The sequence below is a fragment of the Enoplosus armatus genome, chromosome 1, assembly GCF_043641665.1.
Source record: "Enoplosus armatus isolate fEnoArm2 chromosome 1, fEnoArm2.hap1, whole genome shotgun sequence".
NCBI lineage: Eukaryota > Metazoa > Chordata > Actinopteri > Centrarchiformes > Enoplosidae > Enoplosus > Enoplosus armatus.
The window spans coordinates 11,978,880-12,005,406 of record NC_092180.1 but is presented as its reverse complement, the minus strand read 5'-3'; the positions used below and the strand labels follow the sequence as shown (position 1 = coordinate 12,005,406).

Below are 26,527 nucleotides of genomic sequence, written 5' to 3'. Positions count from 1 at the left end.
TCTGAAGAGAAACTCTTTCTGCCTGAACAGAGTGTAGTCAACTGATCCCTCCTAATCATCTGTAGCAGCAGCAAACACAGCAGCATTTAGATGATTTAAGAGATTTTCAGCCTTGAAAGAACTACAGTGGCTTTGTGATCTTCCCTGCAGCAATAGAGAAAGCCCATCAAGTCCTCTTCCCCTCAGCTGAACTCTCACTCCCCTCTGCTCTTATTAGCTGTGGGCATTGTGGTATTGCCTCCCATTATTGTTATTCTTGGGTTTTTCCTCACTCATTGACACATTGAGATGCCTTCATAGCCTATCAGGACACCGCCTGCTAATCCCAGAATAGACAGCGGTCATTAGACATAGCCAGTGAAGGCAGCAGCACTGCGAGGATCAGCTGTGAGCTGCCGGGCGCCTCCTTCTCCTGAGGCCAAGTGCAGACTGGCCTCACTTGTATCTCGGCGAGGCCTGGCTTCCAGACAAGCAAAACTTTAAAACTGATGGCCATTTAGATGTACGGTTTCCTCATATAGCATCGATCATAGCTAGGAGGCAGCACTTACCAGTCCCTGAGATTCTATTTGTGCCGTGCTTTGATACAATCTGAAAGCTAATAGGAAAAGGAAGGTCAGCGCTGCTCATATATCATCTTGAATGAGCATTACCCAAGTATTTACTAGTATCTAGCATTATGCATGTATTCACAAGGTCAGTAATGAATCCAAGCATTGTTTTTCTACTAACGCACCAATAAACTGTGATCTGTGGAGAGCAGATGTCTTTGAAATGCACATACAGCCAGTGAAGCGGAGGGAATCAGTCCTTGTTCGACTGCAGAGAGAAAGAAACAGAAAGAAAAACATCCATGAAGGAACATAAGACAATGAACACATTCTGCTTTTGTAATATCTGTGTGCAACACATGTAACCAAAACAATGCTAATGCAGACGAACAGAGGAGGAAAAGAAATGGACTGGGGTCCAATAGTCTACATGGCTTGGCTTTCTTCCTCATTGAGTAATGAAATTACATCACTCTGCTAAGGCTGCAGGACATCTCAAGTTCCCAGAGACCAAGGTCATTTCTTCAAGCTGCTTGTTTTATCTGACCAACAGTCCAAAGATATTCAGTTTTAAATGACATGAAACAGTAAATGGTCTCATTGGAGAAAACCAGTGAATGTTGAAAAGTGTAGATACAGACGGGAAACATGGGCATAGAGAGAGGTTCCCAGGCAGAATCGAACCTGGGATGTTATTTGGTGTATGTCTTTACCACTAAGACACTGGGACACCCCCTTTTTCCTTTTTCTCTCACTCAACTCACTGTTCTGGTTTGGTGAACCCAAATGTTTGTTTTGACATTTAGACTCTGACGCAGTTAGTCTTTTTACTTTATATAGATGACATTTACAAATGTGATTTGTGTTGGGGGGGGGTTTCTGGGTGTGATATTTGTGTTTTTTTTCTGGAACATGAGATGGCAAAGCTAATGAAGCATTGTTTAAATCAAAGAGACTATTGGAGATTTTACAGGCTTGAGGAGGAGGCATCCAATGTCTTCTGGGTCATTGGTCACAAAACTAATCAACCCTGAATGTTACGAGGTAAAGCAACAATGATTTCTGGGTCATTTGTCAACTACAGGAACACGATTTAATACTTAGAAAGAAAGCAGTTTATAGGGGCTTTTCTTTTCTTTCTTTTTTTTACAGTTTAACAATAAACATCTATAAGATTATATTACAAGCCCAGTGCATGACCTTAAAGTTTTTAACCTTATCAGACCTTAATATGACCTTCAATTTTGCAAAACAGATGTAATTTAAAAACATTTGTATGCCTGCAATATTAACTTTGCATGACAAGACAAAATAGATGATATAAAAATCACAGACAATCAAGATTGTTAAAACATGTTTGTGTAAATCAGATAAATACTTGGAACAAATTCTATGAAGAATTGCTTAGACAGATAGCTGAATGAGTAAAGACTTAACAACTTGAATATCAGCCTCTTCATTCCCATCCCCTCGACCTACTGTCACGTGTCCTCACGTTCTGAAAAAGACCCAGAGGAATAAAACCAGTCATCTCCACCTTTGCGCTTTGATTTTCCCTCCCCTCTTATCTTTCCCTCTCACATTGTATTTGCTAGAAAGGCAGTTGTCATCATCCCACTTTTCTGGCGTGCAGAAAAGCGTTTGTTCCTGAGACAGTTCATGATTAGACACATCTGCCAGGCAAAAATCCCGCTGCTATTGCAAAGATGTGCTCACATAGATTTAGTACTTAACGTTTGGTTGGTTTCCTCATGATTTGTTTGCCACAAAAACAACCCAAGTTATATGACAGCAGTGGACTTGAAAATGTTGATTTGAAACGTTCATTTATCATTTGTATTACTTATTTAGATACACAAATGTTATTTAAGTTGAGTTACGTAAACCAAATATAATTCGTTAGGAGTCAGTAGGTGTAGATCAGACTCTTTCAGCGTTGGGATATCAGCAGCCCTAATCAGTTAGATGTGAATAAACATGAGATCACCAAAACCTGTTATATGTTAAAAGAAGCAAGCAAGCAACCCCTGAAAAAGGCATATAACAGCCTGGAATTTGTTAAAAGGCATTTCATAGAGCTAGAGACAAAAAGGTTGTGGAGTTTGCTGAAAGCTCATCGCCCATCTAACTGTTATTTAACTGTGAAGCATGTCAATGGCAGCAGCATCCTATGGGGGAGGCTTGTGAGAATCGACACAACAGCGAATTAAGACAAATCTAGAGGAATTCTTTAGAGGGAACCTGCATTACACTGCCAAAGACTTTAGATCAATAAACCACTCTGGACCGTGACCACAGACGCAGAGGAGAAATCAACACTGGAATAACTTCAGAGCAAGAGCATGAAAGCCCTGCTGACACCCATGCCAAAGCTCAGACTTAAATCTCAGTGAAAACAAGAGAAATGACCTGAAAAAAGCCGTTCACAGACAATTCCCAGTTTGACTGAGCCAAACCAAATCTGTGAGGAATGCAGAGAAAACCAACCAAATCTATAAGTGCTCAAGGGATACAGTTTGTGTGCAAAGTGTTGGGATTGAACATATTGCCAAGGCTGATCTGTGGGTTTTCTTCTACTGTATATAGAGTGCAGTGCATGTGTGACTTTATAGTGCTTTGTCCGGCTGTGTGTTTGCCTGTAATTTAAACCTGCAAATGGGAACTTGAAGAAGTGGTGTCACTTTTTAGTGGTATACAGAACTGGATCTTGTTGAGAACAACTTTTCCATCACTTCAGAATAACCTCATAATAATTGGATGTGAATCATATTTGGTAACTTGATTCTATGTGATAGTTTACACATGCCACTAAAGGCAAGTACAAACAACCATGGGATTACTTACATAAGTAATTATGTAGACTATACTGTTTGGTCATATGTAGCACTAGTTACCAGAGTTAAAAGGCTAACACAAATAGCAAGCTATTAGATAATGCAGCTAGGAAGCCTTGTGGAAAATGTAGACCTTTAATTACAAAATAAATTTAATTAAGGAAATCATAAGGTATTAACACAAAGTCAGAAATTATGTAGCAGACATTACATGTCAAGCCCAAAGGCATAAACCGAAAATAATTGCTTTTAAGCAGGTGGGGGCAGTGACAAATGTTTGTTTAAATGGCAGTGAATTATTAACTTTATTATGAATTACAAAATTACAATACATTCATTTGGCAGACACTTTTGTCCAGAGCAATTTGCGATACATGCATTCAAACATTGCATGCATGTTTTACTAAATTCATACTTAATGGTATGCCAGTCAAAACAAGCTGAGAGCTGTGGTCTCACAGATGTAGTGCCTTTTGCACAAACAATATCATCCCAGGAGTTTAACCAGTCCTCTTTTCCAATGCGTCTCGGTGGGAAAATGGCAACACAGTCCTGTCCTGCCCGGTATTTGTCCCACGAGGCTATGGCGGTATTTGGCTCCAGATGCATCCAGTAACTGACATCAGACTGAATTCTGTTGCCGTTGACCCAGATGACCATGTCCTGCAACCCGATCCACGCTGAATGAAAGTTTTCTTGAGGGTGCTGCTGTACAAACTGAAAAGTCAAGTTGGTCAAGAACGCCTGGTCTTCAGCATTCAAAACAACAGCCAGGTCAGCCCCCATGTCAAGGCACTCCCTGCGAGCGTCTTCCCACTTCTGTGTTTCCGGGGACAGGAAGAAGCAGCGTGAAGCGTGCTTGGCCCAGCTGGGAAGGCAACGTGAACACTGCTGAGTGCTTTTGTTGCAGAAACTCCAGAGGAAGGACAGCTTGTTGGATTGACAGGATTGTCAGTCGGTTCTTCTCTTATACAATTTGCAGTTTTCCAGGGTTGAATTTAGAAACATGCTCAGCTCTTTGTTCTCCACTCCACAGCAGACAACAAGGTGTAGTTGTACAGCGTTGCATTTACAAACAGCTTCAGTTGGCCACATTCACTTCTAACAAAGGTGAAGTGTTGATGAGTGGAGTTCAGAAGTTGCCTCAGCTGATTGTTTTCTATTTGCAAGTGCTTGATGTTGTTCCACGCACTAAACAGGACACTGGTCACACCACAAAAAGGCACCATCAAAATCCCAAACAAAATAGCTTGCCAACTGGATCGCAGACTTTTCATGAGGTTGTTGTGAGTCTCTCCTCTGTCTATTTCATCTTGAACTTCTGAAATATCTTCTGGTTCCTCGCCAGAATTTCCACATGTAAGACTAAGGACAAAAAAAAAAAAGAGATGTTACTGTAAACAAGATTCTGAAATAAATACCACATTTCAAATACAAATTTGTCTTTGAATTCAAAACAGAATTGTATGTAAATCTCCATGTACACATAATTTTTTATGCATGTTGATGTTTAAAATAATATGATTTTATATAAAAAGTACCTTCCAATCTCCTAAATTGACTGTCAGATTTCTACAACATGCAAACAAACAAAATGCATTGCATCATTTTCTTTCTAGCTAACTTAGCTACATCAAACCAACAAGTAGTTGGTCAATATTATCATCCCATATACACACCCAGATTACCTTGTCCTATACATTATTAAATCCAAAAACAACTTGCATGTCTCCTTTTGATATTACCAAACTTTTGACTTGAAAACTGATGATTTTGCCATAGCAACCTTCTATGCACTTGAATCACTGGTTTACTTAAGTGTATACAATTTAATTTTAAACATCTTGAGTCTCTGTGTGCTGAACTCCTTGTGTCGAGGAATAGCATCAGCAACTGCTCGAGGCGCACTCAGATGCAACAGCTGACAGCTCTTCTGCAGGGCTTCGTTATGGCAGAGTAAAAGATGGATGTGGAACCATATAATCACACTCCTCATCATTAGTGGCACCTAATTTTGAACAGCACTAAAACAATCAAAACTAATTTTGAAATGGCATATGGTATATAAGTGAGGTACACCTCATGAATGGAGGCAGGCCCTCAACGAATCGTGTCAAATTCTGAAAAACGGGTGAAACACATCAACGGACAGTAAGGCGGATGTCAAGCAGACGTGATTATGTAACTCAGAGTGCTGCCGGTGCTGTCTGAGGTGTTTATTTGCCTTAAGGAGGAGGAATGACAGCTGCAAGCTTGTCAGGTCAGGTCAACCAAATAGGCATAAATGTTCCTCCTGAATCCTGATGGTGATGTAATGTTATTTGTTTATATTTAATTATTTTTAGCCAGAAATGAACATGGTAAGATAAAATTGGTGGAAGAGCTGTATATACCTTTTTAAAAATATGAATAGTTAATTATGGGGGAGTAACATTGTCATTTTGTTAAATTAAATGCATTATCTTGCATTAATACACTGAAGGGTAACAGTTACTGAGCTTAAAGGTATGCATACAATATTAACTGAAAGATTCACAATAATTTTGAGAAGCATCTTCAAGGATTTATAGATTTTATATTTTATATCAATTTGATATGCTAGAGCACAACATTTATGCTGCCTATTCTACTAAATGCTATTAGACTCTAAACTGCCAGCTTTTCTAAACTCAAGTGGAATTAGTTCCTTTCTTAAATGTGCCGTAGTTGATTTTTGGCTTATAATTATGTCAAATGGAGGCACTGGCATTTGACCGCTAAAGATCAGAATGTGACCAACGCACACGTGCAACATATACTGTAACTCCACTGTGGGTACCAGCGTTACCACACCCTGTTTGTCTTTCATACATCACTGCACTTCATGCAAATAAGAGCTGAGTGGCACCAAGATGACTTGTTTCTACTGGGACCACAATGCAGCCATGTTGCACTGCAGACAGTAAGCTTGGAGGAAAAAACTTCAGTCAGCATCAGTCTAAAAACTGTTTGGGATGCACAATGTACAGAACAGGAAATGTTCCTTACATGCCAGTTTTGTGTCACTACATCTGACCTGTTGTATACAAAAAAGTGAAAACATACACTACAATGATGTGACTGTGTACAAGCCTTTATGCATTTTGAGACCTGAACTAGCTGGAAGTATACAGCCCAGTGTCCTTCTGCAGATGGCTGTTATGAAAGCTGGTGAAGCCTCTGGCTACAGGAAGTCACAGGTGTGATGGAGGCAGACGGAGCCATAAACGACACACCACGCTGCCCGAACCGATTACCACTGATGGTAGTGTGCGTATACATACAACACACACACACGTGGGAGGCAGGGCATAGATACATCTATATAACTCCTATTTGGGGTTCTATTGTCCATTAAAAGTATACATTTTAATGTATTTCAAAGTACACAAATACAAATAAAATTTTTATTGAGCACTTATAAGCAGGATATAAACATAAATACTTTATAACACACTATAATGTAGTTATATGTAGATATAAAGACATTTTTAAGTGCTTATTAAAGTACATTATTTGTCAGCAATTATAACTTTTCCTATGAAGACATATTTTATATTATTATTTTAACTGTGTTATACCATATTGCTATTCATTATCTGTTTATACCTCCACTTTAATGAAGTTAAAGTTGTTGGCAAATACATTAATAAACACTTATATCTGCTTACAACTACATTCAGGTTATGATTGGTGTAAACCATTTATTTAATGTTTATATGATGCTTATAAATGCTAAATAGAGGGACTTGAAGTGTTGCCAAGAAAATCTGTAATCTGATTGTTGAGTGCGTTATTTTCCATGCAGTTGGCAGGAAGAACAGGAAGAAAGAAACCTTAAAATTAGCCATGACTTGCTTTTTAATTTCCATACAATCATGTTAGCTGAGAAAATGTCGTTGTACAAAACAACAGCAATTTGAGTTTAAAATGGTTTTATCCCTGCCATTAAAACCCCTGAAAACCATATTACAAATGTTAAGTATTTCTTGATAACATTAAGTATTTGTGACTAAATAAGTGACAAAGACAACATTTGAAAAAATACATCCTTAGTTATTATTTAAATAACATTTAACATTCAAAAACGCAGGTAATTTGTTTCATCAATGCTAAAAAAAAAAAGAGGAGATGTTATGACATACACGGCTGCAATTCAAAATCTAAATATAATTTATTTGTTTAAATATAATTTTACCCTCTGGCACACAATAAGCCTCACAGTATGTATCCCCCCCGTCAGAGGTTTCCTAAATATTACGGTTTCACTCGTTCTATTTTTAGCATTGTCCTACACTTATTTCAGGTTTTACATAACTCCCACTTCTGATAAAGTAAGCAAACACCCACTCACTCTCAGCCATGCAGTAAAGCCATATGGGACTTCTGCTCTCATTAGCCCAAGACAGCATGAAACAAGTAAGCTGAAAGGCATCAGAGATAACCATCATTCAACCCTGGGAGTGGTTGCACTACAGCCCTTTTAACATGTTAACCCAGCCCTATACATACATTAAATATATACATATATACATAAAAAGCAAAGCCTAATGAACTCTGTGTCAGAAAATACAAAAAATACCATATCACTTCTTTAGTAATCCTTATTGAGGCTTTACAGAGAACTACTAAATGCTAATTGGTAAGTAGGAAGGTGCTCAAGTTTTATTACAGTGTTTATTAGTAATATATTTAGCATTTCCTTGGATAGATGTGACATGATGATACATTTTTAAAGCCTTGAAATGTTTTAAGCTTGTATTGTGTCACCGCTTGAAAACTGATTATTTTAAGAGCAATAGCTGTTGTGTTATTATACCACCCTCTTCAAACACAGTAAAACCCCTTCAATAAATATTACAGAGCAACCTCTCTGTCTGAGGACAGGCTGCAGTGACAGGACCACTCAAGTTAAGTGCAATAGTGAGTTTATTGAGGAGCCTTTGGATGAACTGTGCAGGTGGGTGTATTTATAGAGGACGATGTCAGCGCAGACTCCAGGTAGAACTGACACCAGACCAGCAGTCTGTACCCTCGGCTGAGGCCTGGTCTGCTGGGCAGGTGGCATCACTGGGGCCACACTGTGATTCTGGGTGAATAATCTAGCTGACATATCTGCGAGGTGTGGGACAGAGCAAGATGGATGTCAGGTGATGGAGTTGGTGTTTCTGAACTCTCAAAGGAGCTTCTGCTCTTTTCTAGAAGATAGAAACATCCTATGAGGGCAGTGAGAGACGGCCGGCATGGCCAATAAATTACACACTTTTTCCAATTTTCCCTTCACTGCAGCACTTCAGCAGTGGTTGAGTGAATAACTGAACTATAACCTCACTATAGCATTTCACGTGATAACTGGAAAGCAATTTCAACTTGCATGTCTTCTCAATGGAAAAACACTGGTCAGGGACAGTGAAGTGGTTAAGATAGAACTGACAGATCACAAGGTTATTCAGACTGCGCTGAATCAACAGATGATGCAGAAGTGGTCCACAGTGAGCACTTTTACTGAATTTCATTTTTTGAATTTCGGAAACCTTTACTGCAATGTAACTGCACCACAACTTGTATATTTTGTACATTTTTTTACTCTATTTTGATTCATTTTATTTCCCTTTTAATTGTGGCTTTAAATGTCATTGCATTTCTTCGCCAAATGTAAAGCACTTCCAATTGCCTCTGTTTCTCCCTGTTTCTAGTCTTTATGCTAAGCTAAGCTACACGGCTGCTGGCTGTACTGTATTTTCATACAGATAAAGTAGTGAAATCAATCTTCTCATCTAACTCTCGAATAAGTGTATTTCCCAAAATGTCAAACTTTGGCTTTAAATATTTCGCATGGGAATCGCTGACTCAGTCTCATGCATCATCCGTGTTTAAAAACTCAATTTTCATCTTACTAAAACAAAGTGTTGTTTTGTTCCCAGTAAAAAGATTACAGAAAACAATATTAAAGTCATTTTCTATATCATTAAGATTTTCTTCCACACTGACATACCGTCCATTTTCAACATTGAGTAGTAAAATACCAAGTCTCATCTGGGTGCATAAAGTTTTCTGCTTCTTAGATAAATTATATACACTTTCCATATTCATATTTTATCATCCTGAAAGTACGCAGCTTTGGTTTAGTCTACATGTCATGAGCCGACTGTTCTATACTCTCAGCAACTCTCTTAACAAACAAGTGTTGTTCTTTTCATTATTAGAACTACCTCAGCAAACCCATAGTTGTGAAACAAAGTGCACAAGTCTCTTGACCACTTGGCTTTAATTGTTAGAGGAAGAACTGCATTTTCTAGCAGTAGAGCAGGGATGGGATGAAGAAGACAAGGAGATGAGGGTATTCACAGTTGTTCAGTATCATTTTACAGATTATTTTGACTCCTGCGAACCTAGAGTGGACGTGGCCTGTTGTTGCCCCTGTGGAGGAAACGCAGCATCGCTCCCAAACCCGCCCCTCCCTGTCATCCCTCTCAGCCATCTCTGCCTTTGCCCTTTCCTCTGTCGAGCCAAAAACAGGCACCAGCCACAGGTGGTCTCTGTGCTTTATTGGTTCTGACACACATCTCTTGCCTTAAGAGCTTAGAGAGACAATTAAAAATTCATTAGGACAATGAAACGAGGGAGGATAAAAAAGAAATAGGACAGACAACAATACATAACCTTGCTGAGGCTCCAAAGTGCTCTGACCTATCGTCTACAACGTCTCTTGCTGGCGGCATATTTGTGTGTGTGTGTGTATGTCTGTATGGTTGTGTTGTGGTGTAGCTATAGAGATACAGAGTCTGTCTAATATAGAAAACAAGACTGTCCTGCTGTTACCCTGAAAAACACACGTCAGAGGGACATTTATTTATGCACCACTTTGTTGTTTGGAGCCCTGAAATTCACGCTCACTTATGCATTTTACTTAATTTGTATTCTCCTCAAAATCGAGACTAAGGCTGAGCAAAATGACTCGAGCAAATTTTCCCCAGACATTTGACCACATTTAAATAATTCTGACTAACAAATAACCATCATCCCTGCTTTTTGTTTTTTTGCAAATTAGTCTTTACTGTCTGTCGTTAGCTCATTTATAAGGGACTGAATTTGTATAATCCTTGTTGCATCTTTCTTAAACTACTGAACACCTTTGGTCAAATTTCCACAAATGTCTTCAGTCACAAGCTGCTATGCATGACATTATGTTAAATGCAGTTTTAGGCACATTGTTACAGCACGGTCTTCTGTACTCAACAGGGCTGTGGCAGCCTTTTTTGTTCCCCAAGTACATTTAATATGAAAAGTGCCTTTCTAATGTCTCTGAGGTGTCTGCGTAAGTGGTTGAAATTACAAAATAGCACTGTCATATTATCCCTATCCCTACCTTAAACCTACTTGTTTTAGGTGCAGCTTCTTGGATGAACTATAAATGATTCTTCTTTAAATTCCTCAATCTTTAAATTCTAGTCTGGCTTGAAAAACTCTCTGAGGTCTTGGAAAACAACATTTTAAAGCTTGCAAACTATGTTATTGTGGCATTTTTTTTTTCTTGGAACCACACACACTCCAGTTCCTGTACTGTAAAAGCATCTGATTGTGACCACACCCTGGTTTTCAGGTTATGTCCACAGGTCTTCAGTCCCAATCAAGTAACCTTGTCTTCAAGAAATTTATATATTTCAAATTTGTATTCCATATTTTGAAAGAAACATAATTACCACACAGATTATGTTAAAGGTACCCTGTGGAGTTTTTGACCACTAGGATGGAGTGTTGTTTTTATGAGCAGGTCCCCGTTTTGTTTGTATCACGCAGAAGTGCACACATGCATGAGCACCTGGGCAGCACGATTTACATACTGCCATTGGTTTCACGCTGTTCCACTGGTCAACATTTGTTGGTCAACAACAACAGTTTCTTGGCGATATGGTTGATGCAAGAGTATTGCAAAGTCTGATCTCAAATGTGCAGTCACCTTTGATTTGGGCCCCATTCGTAGGACTTTATACGGACTGACTCATCATTTAGGAATTTTCATATAGGAAGTGAAGCAACTTGGCAAACACATCAGTCGATGCTTCATCATCTTTGTAATTTTAATGGCTGCCTTTGTGAGGCTAATGCAGCTTAAAGCATGCTTCATAGCTTGCCAAGTTGTTAGACGGTAACAAAACATGAAAAAATAAATGCAAAGGGAGTTGCAAATCCCCAGACATGCATTGGGTCAGTTTACAACAAGATATATCGTGGAAAGTTGCCACCTTCCTGCAGCAAATTTTCACATAATGTGAGTAAATCTACTACCACAGTAGCCGTGTATGAAAGCCTTTGGATAGTGAACAACACTGTCAGCCTGTAGCCTACACAGATAGAATACCAGGCACAAAGACTAGGACTGTTAATGTAATGATATGACGCACTGATTCATGTATGTATGAACGCACTGCAGATTCGGATCAGGCTGTTCAGATAAATAACAATTTGTGATACGCATTGGTGTTATAAATCCATATCTTTGATTTAATCTCTCTCTTTTCATTATCTCCGTCTCTCTGCCCTGCTCTCTTTCTGACAATCTTGTGTTTCTCATTCATGGTCACATGAGCAGGCAAGTGTCAGATCATTTATTTCATAGTGGGACTGGAGGTGGACTACGCTTTTATCACATCATGGCTGACACTAGCCGTCAGCCTCTCGCCCCTTCCATCTCGCTCTCTAATGTCCTCTCAAATTGCAAGATCACTCTCCAACAGAGCAATTGTAAAATACAAACTCTCTCTTCATCTCTGCACTGGCACACACACACACACACACACACTCCTCGAATTACAATTTGGGTCACTAGGTTTCAAGATCCTCTCTTCTGTGTCTTTAGGCCTAAACTGTGCTATAATAGACGTTTCAGTGTAGAGATGAGACAGCACACGATACCCCGCTCTGCCTTCTTACCTGCACACCATCAAAGGTTCCCTCAGGCTGGGTATCCAGGTATCCCGCGGTGTTACTGTACCTCCTCCTCCACATTACATAACATGACAAATTTGATCCCAGTGGGATCGAGCCAATAATACTCCAAAGTAAATGGAGAAATGCTGACGTGGGTTTCCAGCAGCTTGTGTAACTCCTGAGGCTCTGAATATTACAGCAGTGAGCTGAGTGCATCAAAGTCACACTGAGCCCCATTAAACTCACAAATGAAATGTTCCCAAACACATTTATTATTACCAAATCTGATGCAGTCACCATTGATGAATTATGCACTACTGATACAACTCTGTACAGTGATTCAATATCAGCACAATAATAGTCCCTTGTTTTCTTACACACAGCCAATGATTATTAGGATGCTGTAGATTTCAAACCTTTCTATGATTGTGACAGATTTTTAAACTAGAAAAATAAGACAGTTTTTGCTGGAAAATGGCTGTAAGTTTGTACGTGTAAGATATTCATTCATTCAGTGAAGTTCACACATGACATGTTAACATATTAGATTTCTTTTCTTTCTGTTCACCATTAAATTCCCTGATGTTTGTTATTGTAACTTGCAGGACACCACAGCACCCTTGATGTATATATAAAAAATGCTTCCATGAACATGCACTAGATTGTCCATCAGTTGGCTTTAAAGGAATAGTTTGACATTTTGGGAAATTTATTTAAAACTTATTCACATTCTTGCTGAATTAGTTGAGAAGACTGATACAACCTTCATGATTGTATGTTAAATATGAAGCTACAGCCAGGAGACGTTAGCTTAGCTTGGCATAAAGACAAGACAATGGAAAACAGCCAGCCTAGCTCTGTTTAAAGGTAATAAAAGGCACCTACCAGCACCTCTAAATCTCAGTAATTATCATGTTATAGCTTGTTTGTTTAATCATACAAAAACTGAAGTGTAAAAATAACTTTTTTGTATTGCTGGACTTCCTGGAAGTCACTGCAATACACCTTGGGTATTGTACTGATTAAACAAATGAGATATAACATATTGATTGGTGAACTTGCTGGTAAGTTAAAAAATGATTTTTACCTTTGGACAGAGCCAGGCTAGCTGTTTTCCCTTGTTTCCAGTCTTTATGCTAAGCTAAGCTAATTGTCAAACATTACAATTCTATCTCTCAGCAAGAGAACAAATAAGCATTTTCCAAAGTGTCAAACTATTCCTTTAATGGGCACTTCATGGTAAACAGGGCAAAATGTTTTTGCCTTTTACTATCATGTCTATTGAATGATAGGAATAATGTTTGTAGAGTCACAAAATAAATCTGGAAACAATTTAGAGCAATTGATGGCAGGAAAAAATATCCTCCTAATTGTGTCTATTAGTTTTCCCTTTTCTGGTGCTGAATTGTCACCATATCAAAGGCCTGTCAGTTATGACAGAATTACATGAAATGAAACAATTTTATCATTAATGAATATATAGCAATATGCTGCGAAATGCTCTTCAATCTCATTTATATGTATTATTATATTGTCAAATTGTACAATACAGAATTCCAAACAATACACAAGACTAGCTGACACACTGATGAGATCATGTTATGTTACAAATACATTTTACCCTGAAAAGATAGGCCGGCACAATAGGAGGGTCTGCTATAATCATAATGCTTTTTATACTAAATCTCTGTGGTTGGCATCCCATTCATTTAGTCTATGCTGATTTCATAAATATACAGATCATTCTTTCATTCACAGTTGCTGTGACAAAAATAACCAATATCATAAAACGTTGAAAATAAAACTTGTACAAAATTAACATTGTCTGACACAATGCACAATGCAAATGACTCACATAGTAACTAATAAAGTGCATTTCTGATACTTGAGGCAGATTATTATCACAATATATTGAAAGTAGATGCTCAAAAATAAATGTATGCCACACCACAGAATCAAATCTGTGGTATGAACTGCTCCCTCAAACGAAACATTTGTAATCCACGTTATTCTAAAGAGGTGTAGTAAGATTTCTAAATACAAAAACAACACCCCTTTTGAATTAATAGACGACAAACCCACCAATGACATAAATAAAAACATGAACTGTGTGGTTATGATGGTTGTCAGTGCAGTTCCTGGAGATACAGTAGGTTTGGTTCCTGAAAGTTATTGAGAGGCTCATAAAGGCCCTCTGAAGTAAAGCTTAAGGAAAGAGGTTTGACGATAGTAGAAGGCAAGACAAGGAGACCAGAGGACAGGATGTGGCTTATTGTGGCAGTGGAATGACCCTTTCCCTCAAGACCTAGAGTATGTGTGTCCCATCCTGAAAACTGTTTTATCATGCAATGCATAGATATAGGTTTGTTTGTCCAAAGACAAATGTGGATGGAGGTCAAAACTTTAAAATCTGGCTTCTATTTATAATTCTCAGTAACAAAGAATTGCAATGTTTTTATGTTTGAATCACCTATTTTTGTTGATTTTACACAGTGTTTACATTTGAATTAAAGGAATAGTTTGGTAGTTTGGGACACGCGCTTATTCGCTTTCTTGCGAGAGTTAGATGAGAAGGTTGATATCACTCTCACGGATGTACAGTAAATATGAAGCTTGAGCCAGGAAACAGTTAGCTTAGCTTAGCTTAGTTTAGCTTAGCGTAAAGACTGGAAACAGGAGGAAACAGCTAGCGTGGCTCTGTTCAAAGATAACAAAATCTGTCTACCAGCACCTCTATAGCTCATTAATTATCACAGTACATCTAGTTTTTACAAATAAATGAGATCATGTATTAAATAGTGAGCTTTAACGGTGCTGGCAGGATTTTGTTACATGGCCAGGCTGGCTGTTTTCCCCTATTTCCAGGGTTTATGCTAAGCTAAGCTAACCAGCTCCTGGCTCTAGCTACATACTTACCGTACAGAAGAAATCTATTTAAGTGAATATGCATATTTCCCAAAATGTTTTTTTTAAATCAAACTTACTGGAAAGCAGCTACAAAACATAGACTTGTTGCTTTTTTAATTCACTTATCCCTCAGGTCTTCTCACCATGTCGGGGGGACTGGTCTCGCTGAAAGAGCAGGGTCACACCCTTCCTGAAGCGGTGGTCCCTGACACTGTAGATAATGACATTACAGCAACTGTTTCCTGTCAGGATCCAGAAGGCCAAAAAGGAAAAGTTACACCAGGTGTATCCCACCACGTTCCCGAGCACAAACACTGCGATGGGAGAGAAGGAGGCTGTGAAGGCAAATGTTAGTATGCCAATTGTCTTGGCAGCTTTGATGTCTGAAAAGGAGGGCCTGTGAGGGCACCCTCCCCCTCCTCCTCCTCCTCCTCCTCCTCCACCTCCGTCACTCAGACTCCCCTCTGAGAGCAGTTTACGTTTTCGGGAGTACCGTCGGATGCTCGTGAAAGACACAATGTTAACTGCTAACGTGCCACAGAGCAGTGAGAAGTCAAATGCTGGGAATAACAGCAAAATGTTGGCATCAGGTGGCAGCTGGCTTCCAATCAATAGTGGGGTGTAGTTACACATACGACTGCACTCGTTGTACTCCAAAGTGAAGTTGCTGCTGAAGATGAGGGGCGCAAGAGCCAGCAGGAAGCTGGCAGCCCAGGAGAGCAGGATGAGGAGCAGAGTTCGTCTCCGGGTCACCAAGGCGTCCTTGTGGAGTGGCCTTAGGATGGCCACACTTCGCTCCAGTGTCATGAGGAAGATGGTGCTGATGGAGACAAAGGTGCACCCAGCGAACACTGGGCCAATCAGCATGCATGGCTGCCAGGGGCTCACTAGTCCTCCCAGAGGAGAGGAGGTGGCCAGGGAAGTAGAACTACCCTGGTACCAAATGGGAGGAGCGTTGGTTACCATCAGAGAGATCTCAGTGTAGACAGAGAAAGGGACCACGAGGACACCGACCATCATGTCTGCGATGGCCAGAGACACTGTCGGAGAGAGACAACAAGAAGAGGAGAGCTAAGGGGACGCAGCCTGTTTTATTGTCGATACACCTCCAGCTAGCTTAATTAAAATTTCACTATGGAATGGAAAAGTGTTATGAATATTTTTAAAGCAGTAAAAAAACTTTTTACTTGATTTTTCACTGCATTAAGTAAAATAGTGAGAAATGAAATTATAATTATATCTGCTCAGTGCAATATTGGCACCATTTCGATTGGACAAGGTACTGCAATCAATTACCAAGACTTTTATAAATCTAGAAGGTATTTGGTGTTGGCAGGTTGATAAAAAAAAATTTGATATTGATTTGAATTGAAACCGGAAATTCCATTTTGCCATTTATTTACTTTCAGTATGAATATTGAATTTCTGCTTGTTGATTTGCATTTTGGAACGCATAAGCGTAACTCTGATTTACACTTGGCAGGTTAGTTTAAATAACTTTCTAAAATGAACAACTTTGTGCAACCACCAAGCACCGAGTAGTAAGATGGTAAACAACAGTTACCTTTCAGGTATCCCTGTGGTGTTCGGGACTGCCTCGTTTGCACAAAGACAGTAAGGGTGACCACATTTCCAACCACGATGGCGAATGCCAGGCTGACCATGAACACCACTGCCAAGGTGCGATTGAGAAATCCACAGCAACAGAGGGTACAGAGAGGGGCCAGCGACTGGCCTGAACCGAGTCCCGCCTGAGTAGCTGCAGTCAGGTTAAACGGACAGTCTGTAGTCGGCAGCAGAACTGCTGTACTCCTGGGAACACTGACGTTGGGAAGCAGAGCAGTCATGGCCCAGGATGGACTGGTTTTACCCCTTGTGATGTGCAGGTGGTAGGGCCACTCGGGAAACCATGTCCTGGACTGGGAAACTATCCTGATGAAAGATAAAAAATATGTGGAGGCAGTTAAATCATCTGTCCAAGTAATGATCCAATCTTGTAGAAAGCAGCATAATGTACTGTCATTAATCTGCATGTTAAGCACATTCAGTCTTACTTGTGTGTTCTGGTTACATGCTGTTCTTGTGCCCTAACACTGTTGGAAGCACCTCGCTGCTGTCAGTACCCATGCAGTAACTCTACATTCAGTACCAAATGTCTTTCTCAGCTGACAACTAAATACACAGGTCCTTCAATCATTTATGCTGTTCACTGGGCTGGAGAGCAGGAAGGTACACACATCCAAGAAAACAAAGGGTAACAGGAATGGACATATTCAGACCAGAGCAAAACCAAACCAAATCCCACATTCTCACTCTGGCTTTGGTCACAGAAACACAGTAAACGAAACATAGCTGTGAGACTTGAATATAATAATATCAACAGTGAATTAGTCTCAGAATAATGAGAGGTTCTTGAGATGCAGAGAAACACACTTGTAGGCGTTCTGTGACCAGCATATTGTTCAGGGGAATCAGAGAGTCAGAGGAATTGCATATGAAAGGACCTCAACACTCGTCTTCCCTTGCATCTTGTTCACAAATGCTTGATTACTTTGAATTTGAATATCAGTCTTCCTTCCACAAATTAAATTCAAAGACGCTGCTGGTAAAAACACATGGGAATTATCACTGCAGAAAGCCAATTCAGATTCTACTGTACTAATAAAACATATAAATATAATAAGACACACATTTCTTGTTTTTCTATCATACTCGTGTGCAGTGCTAACAGCATAGCACAATTAAATGGATAAATAGTATTCAGCTCCCTTAGAAGTTTCCATGTTTATTGTTTTAAACAACATTGAATCAAAGTAGATTTAATGTGGCTTTTTATATTAATGTTCCTTACGGCTTTATTCAGACATGACCGCACGTTTTCAGAAAGAGCTGCATGCTTACAGTATTTGTCACCTGGTGTGCGAGAGGGAGCATACAGAGAGAGCGATGCTTGCCCCCACTTCTCACAGCGAATCCCCCAGATACATTTCATCATTTAACATTGTTAGAGGGTGAATTTTGCTACCTGTTTTATAATATCAGACAGTGCACACAAGCATTGAGCAACAAGGCGATGAGTTGGGACTCTTGTTTAATACCTGTTTGCTCACATGTTGAATGTAAAGTGTTTAGCTGGATATTCATTTATTCACCCATACAGTTGGCACTAACATTGAAAATATAGGGAGACAATACTGGTTAGATTATTGCTGTGGTTGTACCAGGGTTTTGTTTTTGGTCATTTTTAGGGAAGGTTCTTCTAACCTCTTCAAGAGTAGCTCTGTGAGTAACTTTATTCTATTTTATTTTATTTTTTAAGCGATTCCTGTCAGATCGTGCAAACTATCAAATAATATTATGTCATGTCTTTCTTGTCTGAAAATGTCTTTAAAGACCCGTTGGAGTCCTCTGCCTTCAGGAAGATGTGGCCCCAAATCTGGCTTCTCCTCCCCTGAACCCATAAAAAGCAGGGGACATCTTGGAGGGCACTGTTGTCATGAACTGAAGAACCCACCTCAGGCAATGTGCCTCCTGCACAACCCAATTTAGGTACTGCACCTGGAGTACCCAAAGTACATCACAAACATTGGTGGTAAAGACACATTTTGAGTTTTCTCAACTTAAAATGCTGAGTTGAATAGTTGGACAAAAAGTTGATTTTACAGCAGACTTTAAGTACAAATAATTTGTCTTTTAGTGTATTGAACTTAAATTCAATTAAAACCAATCAATTTCACTCTAACAAATTCGTTTTTCTGTCATCGATTACTTAAATCAGCAAAGTTGAACTTGTCCAGGTTAACAGTGTGAGCTGAATGAGCTTGTTGTATGCAGACGAGTTGCAAAGTTATCAGCATCAGTCTGAGTCTTTCAAAATACTAGTCAGTAACCTCTCTGATTTCTTAGCAAAACAGCTTCATGTTGTCCTGTTGTGCTTAGAAAACAGGGCTTTCCTGTCCAGTCTTTCAGTTTCAGAGTGGGTCTGCTGTGTTGGGTCCCTGTGGTCTCAATCTGTCTACTTGTGTCTTTTTGTAAACACTTGGTGTTTCCCAACATTCTTGGCTTCAGGTTTCTCAGCAGCTCAGTTTTCCTGAATCTGGTTCTCTTTTGTACAGACTCTTTTTAGTCCTGATCTTCCATGTCAAACCTGTCACCTAGAAATTACGTTTATATAGTGCTAAATCGTTTTTCCAATTACGTTGTGCTGATAAAACATAATTGCTGCCTGGATTATGTTCAGAGGCAACGTTGTTTCACTGAAATGTTACATGTATGTACCGGACCGCAGTCTGTTCAGTTCCTCATTATGTTAATACAAAACGTAATCCGGTCGGCATTACGCTTCCTTCAAAATGTATTTGCTGTTGCAAATAAGTTGTATATAAACATAATTTTATTAGTCCGTGGTATACTGGTGGTTTGGCATTTACTTGCTCATCATACTAGCATTCAGAGAGGACAGCATGGCATTTTGTGTCTTGCTGCTAGAGTCTGTGGCTTGTTGTTCAATAGGCTGTGACATCCTTGTACAGTGTATTTTAGTAAGCATCCTGCTCAAGCATGCTTAACTAAAGGCACAGCTGAGGCTCCCTAGAAACAAACCCTTGTGTTACGTTGAGAATGGCTTTATTTCATCCCACAGACCCCACTGCTATATGTGTGCAAATAATAACAATGATTTCAATTTTCTTTTTTTTCCTTTTCTTCTGATCTTACAAAACACCCAATAAGCAGGAAAGTACTGAAGTAATAATCCTTCCTTTTGCCACAAACTGGGCTTACCTGTGATGAAGGTGACATTACTTATGTTTGGGGTCAGTAAGACCATAGAGACGTCTAACTCCTCTCCTAATCCTAAAAGACTCATTTAGGATGTGGGAGGGGTAATGCTGCATAACTGTCAACACCAATCGCAGATGTAGAACATATGGAGATCCGCTCTATTTAACCATGTTTTACAGCTGGGGTCTCTGAGAAACATGTTATCAATTCAAAATCAAATTTCATAAAATTGGTAAAAGTTATGAAGTATCAAGTCGATAAAACAAGTATGTTTTTTTGAGTGGTTAAAGAGGGCCCGGGGTCTCCAGGACCCCAGAAAGAAGATGCGAGTTAAGAAAGTGATTTGCTGTTTTTGTTGGCTATATTATCTCAAACCAACAATTAAGACTGGCTTTTGTAAACAATGCCAAAGATCTTTCAAGTAGCTTTCGTTTCCTAACCTTAACCTCACGCTAACCGTGCAGCTGTTTGGTGAATGTCAGATTGTAAGAAAACCCATCTGCCTTTGTGCTTCTCGCTGCACCTTTGTATTAACTTCACACCTGTGACAGTAACACTCAGTTGCAGCAACAATGCTAACATTTCATCACTCATAGTGATCAAGGCCATGATGGGGGAAAGGCGAAATATTTTGCCGTTAATCATAGTTTACCCTGTGACTCTGCTTCGGCTTTTTATGAGTGGATTATATATCTGTGATTCTTTCAGCTGCATAGATAATAAAGTTAACTATAACTTGCAGTGTAAATGGGGAAGTCAGAAAATAAAACATGTCTAAATTATACATATCTAACACTGGCTGGCTTGTAAAGTGGGTGGTATTTTTAACAGCTGTAGGCAATTGTTTCTGTCATAACAGAGCAATTACTTTACATTTAATTTGTCTAATGGCACAGGTGGTAAAACAAAAGAAAATGTATTTTTGGGAGGATGGAGGATGAACCTCATTAAGGGGCTTTTTGCCTTTACCTTGAGTGAAGATGACAGGCGTAAGTCTTCCCCGTGGCAAGACCTCAGGCGTAATGAGACAAGCAGCTGACAGCAAAGACAGTGCGCGCACACACACAAACACACACACACACACACACACACACACACACACAGTTCTACTGTTAGAGAGATACTGTCCCAACATCTTCACCATCAGTACAAATTGAGAGAGAGAGTATTTTGAGCGAGGGAAAAATGAAATACTACACAGTACAACATGTCCTACATCGATATGTTGACATTTTTTCAACAACAAAAGAAGGCTCAACGATGGTTCATCATTTTGTGTGTGTGTGTTGGCTTTTGTAAACTGTTTTCCCATTTTGCCACACCTTGCAACCTCAAGATTGAAAAAAACAGACACAAGTGCACTCCCCAACACTTCCCATATACTATAATGTCTAAAAGTATTATTATATATTATATTAATAACTCCTATTATAGTGCTTTTCTCTTACTTCGATTTGATGATTCCTATAATGCCCTGGGAGATGTAAACAGGAAGTATAATGTGTGCCCATGGAGTCAGTTAGTTAGCTGTGAACTACAACTTGAGCCCTTTAAAAGTATGCTGAATTAGCTATTACCAGTTCCTGTTTGCAATGTATCCATGGATGTATAGACAACTATCACTGTATTACTTTGATATTCAAGAAAACTTAAAAACATGATGATTCTCAGGCAAGTTCTGAGGAGCATCTTTACCTAGGAAGTGGATTTATGGATGTTTTTTCACGATGGACACACTCAGTCGTAGAATATGTGTATCGTGTTTGTGTGTTCAGATTTGACTGAGGTATGACCCAGAGAAGGAGTATGAATTTTGATGCATACATTGTGGTATTCGGGTGCTAAGGCTTTTAAAGTGTCTTAACTGCCTTTCACCTTGCAGTATCTCACGTATGACATCTCTTCCTCTACAACCCCCTGGGGAGACGCATCTCACAGTTTGAAAACCTCTGCCGTGGACTGACAGCACCTGACCATGAGCTTAAATTTTCAACATGTAAGATAATAATATTAATGTGTGGTGTTTTCCTCTCCTTCTGGCCCACACGGTTGATTGTTGGAGTTGATCACTTGAATCTGTGGTGAAATTTGATAATACTGTCACAGGCAATCAATGTGCAGTTGATTAGCTCATCACTGTTGAGGGGTTCAAAAGAGACCCAACAGTGTTTGCAATTATGTGTGTGAAGTCATCCTAGAAGGCACTTACTGTAGGTCATGTGCTGCTGTTATGAGGTTTTACAAATAAATGTGAATGTGTAAAACAGGTGCTCATTACTTTTCGAGAATCTGAAGGCGATGGCTTTATCCCAATTTATCTCTTCGTTTCAGAGTCACCCTCGGGTTGAAGTGGACCAAACTGAAGATTATGTATGGGTTGGGATACCACTTGTGACTTTTATACATCATCAGAGGCCAACAGGGGACAGAAACCAAACAGTGAGGTGTTTTTCTTTCTCTATTTTTCTTATTGTCAACAAATCCCATGAAAAAAACAAAACCAACAATGAATTGATTCTACTAACATTGGGCTGTTGTCCCAAAACTATTAAAAACTGATCAATGAGCCACAACATTGCACTGGATGACATGTTCCTTCATGTGGGTTATTACAGTGCCCATTTTCTGGTTTTGGGATCCGTTGACAACATTATTCCAGATCACGTCTTGTTTAATCTTGCACTACTTCCCTTTGTTGTTCATATTTTTCTCAAGCTGTTTGTAACGCATTATTGGTTGCTCTCAAATAAGTTTGGAGGCAACAAAAAGGCACAATCACGTTATGTTTGTACTACGTTTCACACAACAGCGCATTAACAGGTTGAGGGGAGGTTGGTGTGTGAAGAGAAGAAATATGATAAGAGCAGTCACATTACTGAATTCTCATTGGCTGACAATACTAGCTCCTTTAATTGAATTAAAGCAGGGCTTTAAGTCAAATACTGCAGACCTGTCTTACTGATGGGGATTTAGGGACTGTATGGGAAAAAATCAAGATGATATATATTTATTAAGTGTGTTAAGTAGTGTGAGTCTGAAATGATGGTTGCAGAACAAAGTAAAGAATCAACAGCTGTGCTAGCGGCTCTGTGAGGCTGTATTTAGGCATAGCGGTGCTTTGAGCTAGCATGCTAACATTTGCTAATTAGCACTTAACACAAGGCACAACTGAAGCTGATAAAATAAAGTTTTGGACAAAAATACATTTTGGCCTGATGATGGCACTAGATAACAAGTCAGAGGATCAGAGTTTTTACAATTCATCTGGTGACCATGAATGACTGTCCCCAAATTAATTCGACAGAAAGGTTTTAGCCATGCTAGCATTGTAGCTGGCATGCTAGCATGGCTAAAACCTACATGGCTGATAACTGATTTTGCTCAAACAAGTGTTCATTAACCATATTTGCCCCCATGTGCCCAAATAAACCTTATATTGAATGGGGCCTCTTTTCATGACGCCTGCAGTTCGTCGTTCTCTGGAGACTGCTGCATTTGGGTTGAAGTTGTTTTTCATGCATGCAGTATATTTTGTTTGACAGGGCTGTGTCCCTGAGTGACAGGTTGGGCATATGTAGGGAGACTGTGGGGGCTCGGTCAGGGCTCTCAGGCCAGGTCGCCTGATGCACAGAAGGGTCATGTGCAACAATAATGGACAGGCTGGCTCAGAGCCACAGCACATGAGCAGAAAGACGACTTTGTCTTCACATCTTGGCCTGTCATCCTGTCTGTGTTTGTCTCCCTTGTGTTTGTCAGAGAAGTGCACAAGCAAGACATAACCAGAGTTACCGTCTTGTTATTGTTGTTTCATCTTTTCCTGTGTTAGTGTCTCACTTACAACTGTGGGAATATTTTGTTCTTTAAAGTTTCCCTTTGACAACATTTATTCTTGCTATGCTTCTGCCTCCAAACAATAGTTTTACTTTACTTCTTAATCTAGTTTTTCCAGTTCATTGTAAGTTCATCCTGTAATTATAGCATTAATGAAATTCATTAACCCAACGATTCCACTTCAAGAGATATGAATACTGTAAAAGTAAATATTTTCAGTATTTTGAAATATCTTTCTAAAATTGAATGTAATGATTTATATTACAACCCACAAGTTATTGTGTAAATATTCATATACCAAGGAAATACTTACTTACAAGGGAGTAACAAATTTGCACTTAGGGGAGACCTAGAACTAGATTACTCTGTATTTTTTAAATTACTCAGTACATACTGAATAATTACAAACAGGGTACCAGCAGAGTTGCCCTATATGTCCTTTCACCACACTGTGTCATGGAAAGGAGTCAAACTACAGGTGGAACTTAAAACCCACAATAAACTTATTAATAAACTTTAATGTACCCTGAAACTACACTATAATTACGGTGAAAAGGGGATGAACAATGGAATATTTAACAGCCCAGTATTTAAAAACACAACTATTTTAGATATAGCTTGAAAGGCACACCCTTCCTCCCAGGCTAAGCCTAATATTTTGTTCCCTAGTAAAAACAATAATAGAAAAGAAAAAATATTAAACAGTAAAACTAATTCATAATAAGTAATGTTTAATTATTTAGACATTATTTAAATTAATTAATTTAATAATTTAATGTTTTACATTTGTATTTGTAAATATATCATAATTCTAAGATAAATTATAACATAATTCATTTAATTTCAATATCAAGACTGTTACCACATTGTTCGTGTCTTGTTACCCAGTAATATTACTTTTGTACCCTGTAATTATTAAGTAGGTACTCAGTAATTAGAAATAAATTTCACTCCTCATTTACAATTAACCCCTCATTTCCCAAACTTTTGTCTTCTTCCCTTGTACTTGCATATACCCATATATCCAATAAGTATTTTATTTATATCCTGCACTAAATAATTACTCAGTAATTGGCTGTAATCGTTACCAAATTGAACAGATTACTGTTGAATTGATTGCTGAAACTTAATGTATGGACATGTGTGTATGTGTTTCTGCATTTGTGTGTGTGTGTGTGTGTGTGTGTGTGTGTGTGTGTGTGCGTGCGCTCTCCATCCTGACAATGAGTCCTAGTCTAGATTACACACACAGCTAATGGACGTCACACCCGCCTCACTTTACTCAGTCAACAGCTGCTTCATGCTCGAACGATCAAACAGCAAACAGGAATCCAGTTTCATCCTCACATAAATGCGTTTAAATCATTTTGACCTGGAAATAAGAATTTAGAAGGTCCGTCAGAGGTTGAAATTTCTTTTAATGGAAGTGAAGAAACATTTCCCCCAAACTGTGATTTTAAAATTTGGGTCAAAACAGTTATATGGACAGAGAACTAAAAACCTAGTTATGCTGACATAGAACTCTTTTGGTTAGGAAAAAAAACGTTTCTCAAATCGCTTCCTATTGGACAATCCTTCTTGGTGTATCAAAATGCAAAACAATAGTAACTGCAGTTGCAGTGAAAAGTGCAATTCAAATTCAACAGGACAGAATTAAGTGTGTTTGTGTGTCCACATACATACAGGCATGAGCCAGTCAATGCATATGTGCATCAATAGAGAACAAATGAAAAAAAAGGTGTCCAATTATTTTATATTCACAGTTTCATTATAAATAACATTTTCTGTTACCTGTGTTACCTGATTTCTTTGACATATAAATGTGTCTCTTGGGAAAGCATTGCTCATTATTAGTCACCTAATTTAGATATTTTGTTCACTGACAGCGCTGTACTTGATAATAATAACATTTGTTTAACATACCTGGAAAAAATGAAAAAGTTTTTTTTACTCCAAAGATGAACAGCACGTTTCAGTTTTTTAAATGTCACATATAGCAAATTGACATAATCGAAGAGCATGCTAAGAAAACAAATTATTCATATGCAGATGTTAGTGCAGCATGACACACATCCATTTTCAATCAACACTCAAACAGAACTTTGACATTCTTTTTAAAAAACGAACAAATATAGAAATGTTTTGCCTCCTTGTGTGGTATTTATTATGGAAAACAGCTTTCAAATAATAACACACATATACAAAAAACAGATACTTACAGGCATTTCCACTGTTAAAGACCATAGAGCAGTTGTGCAGACAGATGTTGACAACAGCAAAACAATCCAGTATTAAAGCGCTGACTTAGTGGAAGTGAAATACAGTTAAAAATCCTCCAGTGAAGAAGAAGAAAGTGGAGCTGTATTCCTCATCATTCATTCTCCTGAGAAGCACACATTAAGCACAAAGCCTCTCACACACTCCAGCTCTCTGTCCCTGTGATTCAGCCTCTCCCCTCTCCCTCCTCCGCCTCTCTCTCGTTCTGTGGAGCGCTCAACCTCCAGTCCCCCACTTGACATGCTTCCCCCCCTCCCCTCTCCTCCCCTCACCCTCTGCACGGCTTGAAGTCCTTATCACATGCACACGCTCTTCCCCTAGAGCTTCAAAGTAAAGTCCACAGCAGCTTTTTACTCTCCTTTCTCATTCTTTCCTTGCACGTTCGCATTGTGACGT

The 26,527-nt window shown here is 39.0% G+C and overlaps 1 protein-coding gene and 1 pseudogene across 1 annotated transcript; both read right to left on the bottom strand.

Annotated features, from left to right (window-relative positions):
* Positions 1 to 3,815: 3,815 nt before the first annotated feature.
* LOC139285404 (CD209 antigen-like protein E) lies at positions 3,816 to 12,412 on the bottom strand (annotated as a pseudogene).
* Positions 12,413 to 15,370: 2,958 nt separating this feature from the next.
* Positions 15,371 to 26,098, bottom strand: LOC139288898 (beta-2 adrenergic receptor). Its single transcript, XM_070910355.1, has 3 exons — positions 26,074 to 26,098; positions 16,806 to 17,168; positions 15,371 to 16,281 (listed from the first exon to the last, which is right to left on the bottom strand). Exons 1-3 carry the CDS (start codon positions 26,096 to 26,098, stop codon positions 15,371 to 15,373), a joined length of 1,299 nt encoding a protein of 432 aa, XP_070766456.1.
* Between the last annotated feature and the right edge of the window lie 429 nt (positions 26,099 to 26,527).